The sequence below is a fragment of the Petromyzon marinus genome, chromosome 74 (genome assembly GCF_048934315.1).
Source record: "Petromyzon marinus isolate PM22_M1 ecotype Great Lakes invasive population chromosome 74, UKy_Petmar_22M1.pri1.0, whole genome shotgun sequence".
NCBI lineage: Eukaryota > Metazoa > Chordata > Hyperoartia > Petromyzontiformes > Petromyzontidae > Petromyzon > Petromyzon marinus.
Genome location: NC_133740.1, coordinates 6,705,151 through 6,722,121, shown reverse-complemented (window position 1 = coordinate 6,722,121; position 16,971 = coordinate 6,705,151). Strand labels below are relative to the sequence as shown.

Sequence of the window (16,971 nt, the reverse complement as noted above, 5' to 3'; positions counted from 1 at the left end):
GAGTGACGGTGAGTGACTGTGAGTGGCGGTGAGTGACGGTGAGTGACGGTGAGTGACGGTGGTGAGTGACTGTGAGTGACTGTGAGTGACGGTGGTGAGTGACTGTGAGTGACTGTGAGTGACGGTGAGTGGCGGTGAGTGGTGGTGAGTGGTGGTGAGTGACGGTGAGTGACGGTGAGTGGCGGTGAGTGACGGTGAGTGACGGTGGTGAGTGACGGTGATTGACGGTGAGTGGTGGTGAGTGACGGTGGTGAGTGACGGTGAGTGACGGTGGTGAGTGACGGTGAGTGACGGTGAGTGACTGTGAGTGGCGGTGAGTGACGGTGGTGAGTGACGGTGAGTGACGGTGAGTGACGGTGGTGAGTGACTGTGAGTGACTGTGAGTGACGGTGGTGAGTGACTGTGAGTGACTGTGAGTGACGGTGAGTGGCGGTGAGTGGTGGTGAGTGGTGGTGAGTGGTGGTGAGTGACGGTGAGTGGCGGTGAGTGACGGTGAGTGACGGTGGTGAGTGACGGTGAGTGACGGTGAGTGGTGGTGGTGAGTGGCGGTGAGTGACGGTGAGTGGTGGTGGTGAGTGACGGTGAGTGACGGTGAGTGACGGTGAGTGGTGGTGGTGAGTGATGGTGAGTGACGGTGAGTGGTGGTGAGTGACGGTGAGTGACGGTGAGTGACGATGGTGAGTGACGATGGTGAGTGACGGTGAGTGACGGTGAGTGATGACGGTGAGTGACGGTGAGTGACGGTGGTGAGTGACGGTGAGTGACGGTGAGTGATGGTGAGTGACGGTGGTGAGTGACTGTGAGTGATGACGGTGAGTGATGGTGAGTGATGACGGTGAGTGACGGTGAGTGGTGGTGAGTGGTGGTGAGTGACGGTGGTGAGTGGTGGTGAGTGATGGTGAGTGACGATGGTGAGTGACGTGACCTCCTGCTGTCCCCCGCCCTAGGGAGCGGAGGGTGCCCGAGGACTCAAGGGCCACAAGGGTGAGAAGGTGAGGATCACTCCACGCCTCACCCCTCGCTCACCCCTCGCTCGCCCCTCGCTCACCCCTCACTCGCCCCCCACTCGCCCCTCGCTCACCCCTCGCTCACCCCTCGCTCGCCCCTCGCTCACCCCTCGCTCACCCCTCGCTCACCCCTCGCTCGCCCCTCGCTCGCCCCTCGCTCGCCCCTCGCTCGCCCCTCGCTCACCCCTCGCTCGCCCCTCGCTACTCCCCCTCGCTCGCCCCTCGCTCACCCCTCGCTCCTCGCCCCTTGCTCGCCCCTCGCTCACCCCTCGCTCCTCACCCCTCGCTCGCCCCTCGCTGATGGGGGGTGGGGGGGTACCGAGGGCGATGTGGTTCACAGTGGTGGTGGTGGTGGTAGTGATGATTGTGATGGTGATGGTTGTCTCTCTGTCCAGGGTGAGGATGGCGTCGCGGGTGCCAAGGGAGACTCTGGAACCAAAGGCGAGCAGGTTAGTACACGCAGACGTTGTGTGTGTAGGGTGTGTGTGTCTGTGTATGTATGTGTTAGTGTTAGTGTGTGTGTGTATGTGTGTATGTACATGTGTGTGTGTGTGTGGTGTGTGTATGTGTGTGTGTGTGGTGTGTGTCACTGTGTGTATGTGTGTGTGTGTGGTGTGTGTCATTGTGTGTGTGTGTGTTAGTGTGTGTGGTGTGTGTGTGTGTGTATGTGTCTGTGTGTGTGTGTATGTATGTGTGTGTGGTGTGTGTGTGTGTATGTGTGTGTGTGTGTGTCTGTGTGTGTGTGTGTGTGTACGTGTGTGTGTACGTGTGTGTGTACGTGTGTGTGTACTTGTGTGTGTGTGTGTGGTGTGTGTATGTGTATGTGTGTCTGTGTGTGTATGTGTGTGTGTGTATGTGTGTGGTGTGTGTGTGTATGTATGTGTGTGTATGTGTGTGTGTCTGTGTGTGTATGTGTGTGTGTCTGTGTGTGTACGTGTGTATGTGTACGTGTGTGTGTGTCTGTGTGTACGTACGTGTGTGTGTTTGTGTCTGTACGTGTGTGTGTGTCTGTGTGTGTGTACGTACGTACGTGTGTGTGTGTCTGTGTCTGTGTGTGTGTGTCTGTGTGTACGTACGTGTGTGTGTCTGTGTATGTGTACGTGTGTGTGTGTCTGTGTGTACGTGTGTGTGTGTGTCTGTGTACGTACGTGTGTGTGTGTGTGTCTGTGTATGTGTACGTGTGTGTGTGTCTGTGTGTACGTACGTGTGTGTGTGTCTGTGTACGTACGTGTGTGTGTGTGTGTGTCTGTGTGTACGTACGTGTGTGTGTTTGTGTCTGTACGTGTGTGTGTGTCTGTGTGTGTGTACGTACGTACGTGTGTGTGTGTCTGTGTGTGTGTGTCTGTGTGTACGTACGTGTGTGTGTGTGTCTGTGTATGTGTACGTGTGTGTGTGTCTGTGTGTACGTACGTGTGTGTGTGTCTGTGTGTACGTACGTGTGTGTGTGTGTGTCTGTGTGTACGTACGTGTGTGTGTGTCTGTGTGTACGTACGTGTGTGTGTGTCTGTGTGTACGTACGTGTGTATGTGTGTCTGTGTGTACGTACGTGTGTGTGTGTGTCTGTGTGTACGTACGTGTGTGTGTGTCTGTGCGTGTGTACGTGTGTGTGTGTACGTGTGTGTGTGTGTGTCTGTGTGTACGTACGTGTGTGTGTTTATCTGTGTCTACGTGTGTGTGTGTCTGTGTGTACGTACGTGTGTGTGTCTGTGTGTGTGTCTGTGTGTACGTGTGTGTGTGTGTGTCTGTGTGTACGTACGTGTGTGTGTCTGTGTGTACGTACGTGTGTGTGTGTGTACGTGTGTGTGTGTGTGTGTCTGTGTGTGTCTCACTGTGTGTGTCTGTGTGTGCCGGACGGGCAACTCTGTCGTGGACAGTGCTGTGGGGGGAGGTCCAATTGTGATTGGCTCCTCCCCTCATGGCATATGTGTCCACCACAGGGGCTGAACGGGGGCTCTGGACGGGTGCGAGGGGCTGGTAACCCCTCCACCTTCAATTAATTACCACTAAACCGCGAATTAAGTATGTAACTAATAAGCTTGTGCCGGAGGCCCCGGGGGGCCAGGCGTCTATGACGTCTCCTGGCCAAACCCCAATTGGCGGAGCCAGGAGATTGAATATCTACCCTCGGGGCTCGTCCAGAAACAACGAAAAGCCACTACGGGTGGCCACGTGGAATGTTCGAACGCTCAATGCGGAGGAGAGGCTGCCACTCCTATGTCGGGAGCTGGACCGGTACCGCCTGGATCTATGTGGCATTCAGGAGGTCCGGTGGACCGGCTCTGGCTCCTGCCACCATGAGGGGTGGACAGTCCTCTACTCGGGGCAGCAGACTGCCAAACAACATGGTGTGGGTCTTCTTTTGAACAAAATAATGAAGGGGGCGGGGGAGCGTGGCGGTGAGGTGTGGGAAGCTGTAAGCCCCAGGCTACTTTGGGCTCGCCTTCCCATCAACCGGAGGCGAGGAGTGGTGGTCGTGGTTACTTATGCCCCCACCGAAGACGAACATCCGTGGAGGGATGCAGGCAAAGCCGATGAGTCAGATGCCTTATATAACCTCCTGTCACAGGTGGTGGCTAAAGTGGCCCCTCGGGATAGAGTCATCTTGGTGGGTGACTTCAATGCCCGAGTTGGTCATGATGCTGGCACCTGGGCTGGAGTGATTGGAGGGCAGCTGCGAAACGTGGACCCCCCTAATGGAACATCTTCGCCGGTTAAAAACATTTAGGCTGGCCTGCCTACGATCCATCCTGGGTTTAACCAAACTGGATTGTGTGAGGAGCTCACAAATCCTTGAAAGATCTGGGCAAGGTCCCATCGGTGAGCTCCTCCGGCAGGCAAGGCTGCGATGGCTGGGTCATGTAGCACGCATGCCCAGCCACCGCATGCCGAAACAGCTTTTGTTCGGCCGGATCGAGGCGGCTAAACGGGCGCGGCACGGGCTAGAGAAGAGATGGAGTGATGTGGTACAGGAGGACGTGGAGCTGAGTGGACTTGCCGATGACTGGTACCAGCGGTGTCAGGATCGGCCTCTGTGGAGGAGGCTCGTGACGGACGCTACTGGGCAGTTGGAGGCAGTCGCCCTCCAACAACAATAGAGGGCGGAGGAGCGACGCTCACAACAACGAGCGGAGCGCCGGGTGGCTAAAGCACAGCAGGTTAGCACAGTAGGGGGCACAGGTGGTGCATCAGCCAGTCATCTCAGTCAGTCGACCCGTGGCACCTGGGTCTGCCCCGTGACCTCCTGCCAGCGGGCGTTCGACACTTCACGTGGCCTCAAGGTGCACATAGCCTGGCACAAGCGACGTGGTGACGTCACCGCCACTTAGTGGCGAATGGCGGTTGTTGTTGTCATCGGGAGCGGTGGTGCAGCGGTTAGCGTAGTAGTAGTCGTAGTAGTAGAAATAGTAGTAGTTGTAGTAGTCGTAGTAGTAGTAGTAGTCGTAGTAGTAGTCGTAGTAGTAGTAGTGGTAGTAGTCGTAGTAGTCGTAGTAGTAGTCCAAACATCCAGCAGCAGCAGGCATCGTCAGGGTCGGGATCGGGATCGAACCCACGACCTCCTGTATACCAGGCGAGGTAGTTAACATCTCATAGCCACCGTGATGATGATGAGAGAGAGACACACAGACCTCCTGTGTACCAGGCGAGGTAGTCAACATCTCATAGCCACCGTGATGATGATGAGAGAGAGACACAGACCTCCTGTAGACCAGGCGAGGTAGTCAACATCTCATAGCCACCGTGGCTATGAGATGTTTAGGGGTGCAGAGTGAAGGGGCCCCGGTCAAAGCGGCGAGCGTGGCGACCCCCCAATGTGACCCCCCCAATGTGACCCCCCCCGTGACTCCCCGTGACCCTACCCCCCTCCCCGTGTGACCCCTCACCCTTAACCCCCCGTGACTCCCCGTGACCCTACCCCCCTCCCCGTGTGACCCTTCACCCCTAACCCCCCCGTGACTCCCCGTGACCCTACCCCCCTCCCCGTGTGACCCCTCACCCTTAACCCCCCGTGACTCCCCGTGACCCTACCCCCCTCCCCGTGTGACCCTTCACCCCTAACCCCCCCGTGACTCCCCGTGACCCTACCCCCCTCCCCGTGTGACCCCTCACCCCTAACCCCCCCGTGCCGTCAGGGTGAGCTGGGAGCCGCGGGCCCCCGTGGTGAGGATGGTGCTGAGGGCCCCAAGGGCCGAGCGGGCCTGCCCGGGGACCCGGGCCCCATCGGCCTCACCGGCGAGAAGGTGAGCGGCCACGGGCCCCGTGGCATCATACCAGACGCCTAGCCCAGGTCTGAGAACCATCAGCATCATACCAGACGCCTAGCCTAGGCCTGAGAACCATCAGCATCATACCAGACGCCTAGCCCAGGCCTGAGAACCATCAGCATCATACCAGACGCCTAGCGCAGGTCTGAGAACCATCAGCATCATACCAGACGCCTAGCCCAGGCCTGAGAACCATCAGCATCATACCAGACGCATAGCCCAGGCCTGAGAACCATCACCATCATACCAGACGCCTAGCGCAGGTCTGAGAACCATCAGCATCATACCAGAGGCCTAGCACAGGCCTGAGAACCATCACCATCATACCAGACGCCTAGCCCAGGCCTGAGAACCATCAGCATCATACCAGACGCCTAGCCCAGGCCTGAGAACCATCAGCATCATACCAGACGCATAGCCCAGGCCTGAGAACCATCAGCATCATACCAGACGCCTAGCCTAGGCCTGAGAACCATCAGCATCATACCAGACGCCTAGCCCAGGCCTGAGAACCATCAGCATCATACCAGACGCATAGCCCAGGCCTGAGAACCATCACCATCATACCAGACGCCTAACACAGGCCTGAGAACCATCAGCATCATACCAGACGCCTAGCCTAGGCCTGAGAACCATCACCATCATACCAGACGCCTAGCGCAGGCCTGAGAACCATCAGCATCATACCAGACGCCTAGCCCAGGCCTGAGAACCATCAGCATCATACCAGAGGCCTAGCACAGGCCTGAGAACCATCAGCATCATACCAGACGCCTAGCGCAGGCCTGAGAACCATCAGCATCATACCAGACGCCTAGCCCAGGCCTGAGAACCATCAGCATCATACCAGACGCCTAGCCTAGGCCTGAGAACCATCACCATCATACCAGACGCCTAGCCTAGGCCTGAGAACCATCAGCATCATACCAGACGCCTAGCGCAGGCCTGAGAACCATCAGCATCATACCAGACGCCTAGCCTAGGCCTGAGAACCATCAGCATCATACCAGACGCCTAGCCTAGGCCTGAGAACCATCACCATCATACCAGACGCCTAGCGCAGGCCTGAGAACCATCAGCATCATACCAGACGCCTAGCCTAGGCCTGAGAACCATCACCATCATACCAGACGCCTAGCCTAGGCCTGAGAACCATCACCATCATACCAGACGCCTAGCGCAGGCCTGAGAACCATCACCATCATACCAGAAGCCTAACGCAGGCCTGAGAACCATCAGCATCATACCAGAAGCCTAACGCAGGCCTGAGAACCATCACCATCATACCAGACGCCTAGCCCAGGCCTGAGAACCATCAGCATCATACCAGACGCCTAGCGCAGGCCTGAGAACCATCACCATCATACCAGACGCCTAGCGCAGGCCTGAGAACCATCAGCATCATACCAGACGCCTAGCCCAGGCCTGAGAACCATCACCATCATACCAGACGCCTAGCGCAGGCCTGAGAACCATCAGCATCATACCAGACGCCTAGCCTAGGCCTGAGAACCATCAGCATCATACCAGACGCCTAGCCTAGGCCTGAGAACCATCAGCATCATACCAGACACCTAGCCCAGGCCTGAGAACCATCAGCATCATACCAGACGCCTAGCCTAGGCCTGAGAACCATCAGCATCATACCAGACGCCTAGCCTAGGCCTGAGAACCATCAGCATCATACCAGACGCCTAGCCCAGGCCTGAGAACCATCAGCATCATACCAGACGCCTAGCCTAGGCCTGAGAACCATCAGCATCATACCAGACGCCTAGCCCAGGCCTGAGAACCATCACCATCATACCAGACGCCTAGCGCAGGCCTGAGAACCATCAGCATCATACCAGACGCATAGCCTAGGCCTGAGAACCATCACCATCATACCAGACGCCTAGCGCAGGCCTGAGAACCATCAGCATCATACCAGACGCCTAGCCCAGGCCTGAGAACCATCAGCATCATACCAGAGGCCTAGCACAGGCCTGAGAACCATCACCATCATACCAGACGCCTAGCCCAGGCCTGAGAACCATCAGCATCATACCAGACGCCTAGCCCAGGCCTGAGAACCATCAGCATCATACCAGACGCCTAGCGCAGGCCTGAGAACCATCAGCATCATACCAGACGCCTAGCCCAGGCCTGAGAACCATCAGCATCATACCAGACGCCTAGCCTAGGCCTGAGAACCATCACCATCATACCAGACGCCTAGCCTAGGCCTGAGAACCATCAGCATCATACCAGACGCCTAGCGCAGGCCTGAGAACCATCAGCATCATACCAGACGCCTAGCCTAGGCCTGAGAACCATCAGCATCATACCAGACGCCTAGCCTAGGCCTGAGAACCATCACCATCATACCAGACGCCTAGCGCAGGCCTGAGAACCATCAGCATCATACCAGACGCCTAGCCTAGGCCTGAGAACCATCACCATCATACCAGACGCCTAGCCTAGGCCTGAGAACCATCACCATCATACCAGACGCCTAGCGCAGGCCTGAGAACCATCACCATCATACCAGAAGCCTAACGCAGGCCTGAGAACCATCAGCATCATACCAGAAGCCTAACGCAGGCCTGAGAACCATCACCATCATACCAGACGCCTAGCCCAGGCCTGAGAACCATCAGCATCATACCAGACGCCTAGCGCAGGCCTGAGAACCATCACCATCATACCAGACGCCTAGCGCAGGCCTGAGAACCATCAGCATCATACCAGACGCCTAGCCCAGGCCTGAGAACCATCACCATCATACCAGACGCCTAGCGCAGGCCTGAGAACCATCAGCATCATACCAGACGCCTAGCCTAGGCCTGAGAACCATCAGCATCATACCAGACGCCTAGCCTAGGCCTGAGAACCATCAGCATCATACCAGACACCTAGCCCAGGCCTGAGAACCATCAGCATCATACCAGACGCCTAGCCTAGGCCTGAGAACCATCAGCATCATACCAGACGCCTAGCCTAGGCCTGAGAACCATCAGCATCATACCAGACGCCTAGCCCAGGCCTGAGAACCATCAGCATCATACCAGACGCCTAGCCTAGGCCTGAGAACCATCAGCATCATACCAGACGCCTAGCCCAGGCCTGAGAACCATCACCATCATACCAGACGCCTAGCGCAGGCCTGAGAACCATCAGCATCATACCAGACGCCTAGCGCAGGCCTGAGAACCATCACCATCATACCAGACGCCTAGCGCAGGCCTGAGAACCATCAGCATCATACCAGACGCCTAGCCTAGGCCTGAGAACCATCAGCATCATACCAGACGCCTAGCCTAGGCCTGAGAACCATCAGCATCATACCAGACACCTAGCCCAGGCCTGAGAACCATCAGCATCATACCAGACGCCTAGCCTAGGCCTGAGAACATCAGCATCATACCAGACGCCTAGCCTAGGCCTGAGAACCATCAGCATCATACCAGACGCCTAGCCCAGGCCTGGGAACCATCACCATCATACCAGACGCCTAGCGCAGGCCTGAGAACCATCAGCATCATACCAGACGCCTAGCCCAGGCCTGAGAACCATCAGCATCATACCAGACGTCTAACCTAGGCCTGAGAACCATCAGCATCATACCAGATGCCTAGCCCAGGTGCCACTCTCCAACAGCGCTTGACCCCGGCATTGTGTCACAGGCTACACGGGGGACCTTTGTCTGTAGTGGCTAGCGAGGACGCGCTGCGAACCCGGCCACCACCCCTAGGTCGACTCAGCCTCAAATGGGCAGCTGGTGTAGCGGTGTGCGGCGTAGTGAACATCGCCGCTGGGGGAGAGACAAAGGCGGCCGGGGCGTGGTTGCTGGCCACCCACCCCTTTGTGTGTGGACACAGTGCCGGTAGCCTTCGTAGGCGCTGCTGAACGCTAGCAACACTTGCCCCTACAGCCTGTGACAGCCTACACGGGGTGGACCCTGTCTTGTGTGTGCATGTGCGCGTCCGTGTATTTTGGCCTCAAGGTGCACATGGCCTGGCACAAGCGTCGTGGAGACGTCACCGCCACTTGGTGGCGAATGGCGCTTGTTGTTGTTGTTGTTGCTGTTGCCTCTGTGTGAGTCTATGTGTCTCTAGCCTTCGTAGGCGCTGCTACTCGCTAGCAACACTTGCCCCTACAGCCTGTGACAGCCTACACGGGTGCGTGGGGTGGACCCTGTCTTGTGTGTGGCTGTGTATTTTTTGGTTAACCCCCGTGCCGTTTCGTGTGCCCCCCCAGGGAAAGTTGGGAGTGCCGGGGCTACCGGGATACCCCGGGCGGCAAGGCGTCAAGGTACCCGTCGCGAACTTTTCGCCGGCAAAAAAAATCGTGATTTTCGAAGCTTTCGCTGCCGCGGGAATCCACGGTCTTTGGCTCTCTGGGTAAAGTCCCGTTTAGGTGAAGGGCAGGAGTCGGTGGAGCCTAGGCCCACCGCCGGTTTTGCCAGTAGGCCAGAGAGTAAACACGGCACGCGAATCGGAGCATCCAACTGCTGTGACTGCGTTAGGCCACGCACAGCGCACGCGTTTTGAACGCGCACACAAACGTGGCTCCGATTGTGATGTACGCTGCGTTGTCTTTGAAACTGATTGGCCTACAACAGAGAGAGTTGCCTTCTTCATGGTCTGGTCTCGCTACCCAGTGTCTCGCTACCCAGTGTCTCACTAGCCAGTGTCTCACTACCCAGTGTCTCATTACCCAGTGTCTCATTACCCAGTCTCAACTACCCAGTGCCTCACTAGCAGTGTCTCACTACCCAGTGTCTCACTACCCAGTGTCTCGCTACCCAGTGTCTCACTACCCAGTGTCTCACTACCCAGTGTCTCACTACCCAGTCTCAACTACCCGGTGTCTCACTACCCAGTGTCTCACTGCCCAGTGTCTCACTACCCAGTGTCTCACTACCCAGTGTCTCACTACCCAGTCTCAACTACCCAGTGTCTCACTACCCAGTGTCTCACCACCCAGTGTCTCAACTACCCAGTGTCTCACTACCAGTGTCTCACTAGCAGTGTCTCACTACCCAGTGTCTCACTACCCAGTCTCAACTACCCAGTGTCTCACTACCCAGTGTCTCACTACCCAGTCTCAACTACCCAGTGTCTCACTACCCAGTGTCTCACCACCCAGTGTCTCAACTACCCAGTGTCTCACTACCAGTGTCTCACTAGCAGTGTCTCACTACCCAGTGTCTCACTACCCAGTGTCTCATTACCCAGTGTCTCACTACCCAGTGTCTTACCACCCAGTGTCTCGCTAGCAGTGTCTCACTACCCAGTGTCTCGCTACCCAGTGTCTCACTACCCAGTGTCTCACCACCCAGTGTCTCACCACCCAGTGTCTCACTACCCAGTGTCTCACCACCCAGTGTCTCACCACCCAGTGTCTCACTACCAGTATCTCACTACCCAGTGTCTCACTACCCAGTGTCTCACTACCCAGTGTCTCACCACCCAGTGTCTCACTACCAGTGTCTCACTACCCAGTGTCTCACCACCAGTGTCTCACTACCCAGTGTCTCACTACCCAGTCTCACTACCCAGTGTCTCACTACCCAGTGTCTCACTACCCAGTGTCTCACCACCAGTGTCTCACTACCCAGTGTCTCACTACCCAGAGTCTTACTACCCAGTGTCTCACTACCCAGTGTCTCACTACCAGTGTCTCACTACCCAGTGTCTCGCTACCCAGTGTCTCGCTACCCAGTGTCTCACTACCCAGTGCCTTACTACCCAGTGTCTCACCACCCAGTGTCTCACTACCCAGTGTCTCACTACCCAGTGTCTCACCACCAGTGTCTCACTACCCAGTGTCTCACTACCCAGTCTCACTACCCAGTGTCTCACTACCCAGTGTCTCACTACCCAGTGTCTCACCACCAGTGTCTCACTACCCAGTGTCTCACTACCCAGAGTCTTACTACCCAGTGTCTCACTACCCAGTGTCTCACTACCAGTGTCTCACTACCCAGTGTCTCGCTACCCAGTGTCTCGCTACCCAGTGTCTCACTACCCAGTGCCTTACTACCCAGTGTCTCACCACCCAGTGTCTCACCACCCAGTGTCTCACCACCCAGTGTCTCACTACCCAGTGTCTCAACTACCCAGTGTCTCACTACCCAGTGTCTCACTACCCAGTGTCTCACTACCCAGTGTCTCACTAGCAATCTCACTACCCAGTGTCTCACTAGCAGTGTCTCACTACCCAGTGTCTCACTACCCAGTGTCTCACTACCCAGTGTCTCACTAGCAGTGTCTCACTACCCAGTGTCTCACCACCCAGTGTCTCACTACCCAGTGTCTCACTACCCAGTGTCTCACTAGCAGTGTCTCACTAGCAGTGTCTCACTACCAGTGTCTCACTAGCAGTGTCTCACTACCCAGTGTCTCACTACCCAGTGTCTCACTACCCAGTGTCTCGCTAGCAGTGTCTCACTACCCAGTGTCTCACTACCCAGTGTCTCACCACCCAGTGTCTCACCACCCAGTGTCTCACTACCCAGTGTCTCACTACCCAGTGTCTCACTACCCAGTGTCTCACTACCCAGTGTCTCACTAGCAATCTCACTACCCAGTGTCTCACTAGCAGTGTCTCACTACCCAGTGTCTCACTACCCAGTGTCTCACTACCCAGTGTCTCACTAGCAGTGTCTCACTACCCAGTGTCTCACCACCCAGTGTCTCACTACCCAGTGTCTCACTACCCAGTGTCTCACTAGCAGTGTCTCACTAGCAGTGTCTCACTACCAGTGTCTCACTAGCAGTGTCTCACTACCCAGTGTCTCACTACCCAGTGTCTCACTACCCAGTGTCTCGCTAGCAGTGTCTCACTACCCAGTGTCTCACTACCCAGTGTCTCACTACCCAGTGTCTCACTAGCCAGTGTCTCACTACCCAGTGTCTCGCTAGCAGTGTCTCACTACCCAGTGTCTCACTACCCAGTGTCTCGCTAGCAGTATCTCACTACCCAGTGTCTCACTACCAGTGTCTCACTACCCAGTGTCTCACTACCCAGTGTCTCACTACCCAGAGTCTCACCACCCAGTGTCTCGCTACCCAGAGTCTCACCACCCAGTGTCTCACTACCCAGAGTCTCGCTAGCAGTGTCTCACTACCCAGTGTCTCGCTACCCAGTGTCTCGCTAGCAGTATCTCACTACCCAGTGTCTCACTACCAGTGTCTCACTACCCAGTGTCTCACTACCCAGTGTCTCACTACCCAGAGTCTCACCACCCAGTGTCTCGCTACCCAGAGTCTCACCACCCAGTGTCTCACTACCCAGTGTCTCACTACCCAGTGTCTCCCTACCCAGTGTCTCACTACCCAGTGTCTCAACTACCCAGTGTCTCACTACCCAGTGTCTCCCTACCCAGTGTCTCACTACCCAGAGTCTCACCACCCAGTGTCTCGCTACCCAGTGTCTCACTACCCAGTGTCTCAACTACCCAGTGTCTCACTACCCAGAGTCTCGCTAGCAGTGTCTCAACTACCCAGTGTCTCACTACCAGTGTCTCACTAATTCTGAGTGTGGTGCTGAGTGCTGAGTGTGGTGCTGAGTGTGGTGTGATGCTGAGTGTGGTGAGTGTGGTGCTGAGTGTGGTGGTGAGTGTGGTGAGTGTGGTGAGTGTGATGGTGAGTGTGGTGAGTGTGGTGAGTGTGTGGTGTGGTGGGTGTGGTGCTGAGTGTGGTGAGTGTGGTGCTGAGTGTGGTGGTGAGTGTGGTGAGTGTGGTGAGTGTGATGGTGAGTGTGGTGAGTGTGGTGAGTGTGGTGCTGAGTGTGTGAGTGTGGTGCTGAGTGTGTGAGTGTGGTGAGTGTGGTGAGTGTGGTGCTGAGTGTGTGAGTGTGGTGCTGAGTGTGGTGGTGAGTGTGGTGAGTGTGATGGTGAGTGTGGTGAGTGTGGTGTGGTGAGTGTGGTGAGTGTGGTGAGTGTGGTGCTGAGTGTGGTGTCTCTCACCGGTGTCTGCAGGGATCTACCGGCTTCCCTGGGTTCGCCGGGGCCAACGGAGACAAGGGGGCACGGGTAACCACAACGTGTACCACACACACCGTGTACCACACACACCACAACGTGTACCACACACACCACACACCGTGTACCACACACACTGTACCACACACTGTGTACCACACACTGTGTACCACACACTGTGTACCACACACCGTGTACCACACACACCGTGTACCACACACACCGTGTACCACACACAACGTGTACCACACACAACGTGTACCACACACACCACAACGTGTACCACACACACCACACACAACGTGTACCACACACACCACAACGTGTACCACACACACCACAACGTGTACCACACACACCACACACAACGTGTACCACACACACCACAACGTGTACCACACACACCACACACTGTGTACCACACACACTGTACCACACACTGTGTACCACACACTGTGTACCACACACCGTGTACCACACACACCGTGTACCACACACACCGTGTACCACACACACCGTGTACCACACACAACGTGTACCACACACAACGTGTACCACACACACCACAACGTGTACCACACACACCACACACCGTGTACCACACACACTGTACCACACACTGTGTACCACACACTGTGTACCACACACTGTGTACCACACACACCGTGTACCACACACACTGTGTACCACACACACCGTGTACCACACACAACGTGTACCACACACAACGTGTACCACACACACCACAACGTGTACCACACACACCACACACCGTGTACCACACACACTGTACCACACACTGTGTACCACACACTGTGTACCACACACACTGTGTACCACACACTGTGTACCACACACACCGTGTACCACACACAACGTGTACCACACACAACGTGTACCACACACTGTGTACCACACACACCGTGTACCACACACAACGTGTACCACACACTGTGTACCACACACTGTGTACCACACACACTGTGTACCACACACACCGTGTACCACACACAACGTGTACCACACACTGTGTACCACACACTGTGTACCACACACAACGTGTACCACACACAACGTGTACCACACACTGTGTACCACACACTGTGTACCACACTGTGTACCACACACAACGTGTACCACACACTGTGTACCACACACACCGTGTACCACACACAACGTGTACCACACACTGTGTACCACACACTGTGTACCACACTGTGTACCACACACTGTGTACCACACACAACGTGTACCACACACACTGTGTACCACACACAACGTGTACCACACACACCGTGTACCACACACACCGTGTACCACACACAACGTGTACCACACACTGTGTACCACACACACACACTGTGTACCACACACACCGTGTACCACACACACCGTGTACCACACACACCACAACGTGTACCACACACAACGTGTACCACACACAACGTGTACCACACACAACGTGTACCACACACACCGTGTACCACACACACCACAACGTGTACCACACACAACGTGTACCACACACACACTGTGTACCACGCCGTGTACCACACACAACGTGTACCACACACTGTGTACCACACACAACGTGTACCACACACAACGTGTACCACACAACGTGTACCACACACACTGTGTACCACACACAACGTGTACCACACACAACGTGTACCACACACACCACAACGTGTACCACACTGTGTACCACACACAACGTGTACCACACACACCGTGTACCACACACAACGTGTACCACACACACCGTGTACCACACACAACGTGTACCACACACACACTGTGTACCACGCCGTGTACCACACACAACGTGTACCACACACACTGTGTACCACACACAACGTGTACCACACACACACTGTGTACCACGCCGTGTACCACACACAACGTGTACCACACACACTGTGTACCACACACAACGTGTACCACACACACCACAACGTGTACCACACACACTGTGTACCACACACACTGTGTACCACACCGTGTACCACACACTGTGTACCACACTGTGTACCACACTGTGTACCACACACACTGTGTACCACACACACTGTGTACCACACACACCGTGTACCACACACACTGTGTACCACACACAACGTGTACCACACACACACCACTGTGTACCACACTGTGTACCACATACACTGTGTACCACACACACCGTGTACCACACACACCGTGTACCACACACACTGTGTACCACACACAACGTGTACCACACACACTGTGTACCACACACAACGTGTACCACACTGTGTACCACACACAACGTGTACCACACTGTGTACCACACACTGTGTACCACACCGTGTACCACACACACACACACTGTGTACCACACCGTGTACCACACACTGTGTACCACACACTGTGTACCACACTGTGTACCACACACACCGTGTACCACACCGTGTACCACACACTGTGTACCACACACTGTGTACCACACTGTGTACCACACACACCGTGTACCACACCGTGTACCACACACTGTGTACCACACCGTGTACCACACACACACACACTGTGTACCACACCGTGTACCACACACTGTGTACCACACACTGTGTACCACACTGTGTACCACACACACCGTGTACCACACCGTGTACCACACACTGTGTACCACACCGTGTACCACACTGTGTACCACACTGTGTACCACACACACCGTGTACCACACACACCGTGTACCACACCGTGTACCACACTGTGTACCACACTGTGTACCACACACACCGTGTACCACACACACCGTGTACCACACCGTGTACCACACTGTGTACCACACTGTGTACCACACACACCGTGTACCACACTGTGTACCACACACACCGTGTACCACACACACCGTGTACCACACCGTGTACCACACTGTGTACCACACACACCGTGTACCACACTGTGTACCACACACACCGTGTACCACACACACCGTGTACCACACCGTGTACCACACTGTGTACCACACTGTGTACCACACACACCGTGTACCACACCGTGTACCACACCGTGTACCACAACGTGTACCACACACACCGTGTACCACACCGTGTACCACACCGTGTACCACACTGTGTACCACACACACCGTGTACCACACTGTGTACCACACACACCGTGTACCACACTGTGTACCACACACACCGTGTACCACACTGTGTACCACACACACCGTGTACCACACCGTGTACCACACACACCGTGTACCACACTGTGTACCACACTGTGTACCACACACACCACAACGTGTACCACACCGTGTACCACACACACCGTGTACCACACACACCGTGTACCACACCGTGTACCACACTGTGTACCACACTGTGTACCACACACACTGTGTACCACACACACCGTGTACCACAACGTGTACCACACCGTGTACCACACTGTGTACCACACACACCGTGTACCACAACGTGTACCACACACACCGTGTACCACACTGTGTACCACACTGTGTACCACACACACCACAACGTGTACCACACCGTGTACCACACACACCACAACGTCTACCACACCGTGTACCACACACACTGTGTACCACACACACTGTGTACCGAACACTGTGTACCACACACTGTGTACCACACACACCACACTGTGTATCACACACTGTGTACCACACACTGTGTACCACACACTGTGTATCACACACTGTGTGCCACACACTGTGTATCACACACACCACACTGTGTAC

General features: G+C 55.6%; 1 protein-coding gene across 6 annotated transcripts in view; it reads left to right on the top strand.

Annotated features, from left to right (window-relative positions):
• The window catches only part of LOC116958203 (uncharacterized), a 241,818-nt gene that overhangs the window by 113,476 nt on the left and 111,371 nt on the right, over positions 1–16,971 (top strand). For all 6 annotated transcript variants that reach the window (XM_076056030.1, XM_076056029.1, XM_076056028.1 and 3 more), the window contains 5 exons: positions 948–992; positions 1,403–1,456; positions 5,138–5,245; positions 9,509–9,562; positions 13,236–13,289. In XM_076056030.1, the coding sequence (XP_075912145.1) occupies positions 948–992; positions 1,403–1,456; positions 5,138–5,245; positions 9,509–9,562; positions 13,236–13,289 (315 nt within the window). The remainder of the gene's footprint in view (positions 1–947; positions 993–1,402; positions 1,457–5,137; positions 5,246–9,508; positions 9,563–13,235; positions 13,290–16,971) is intronic.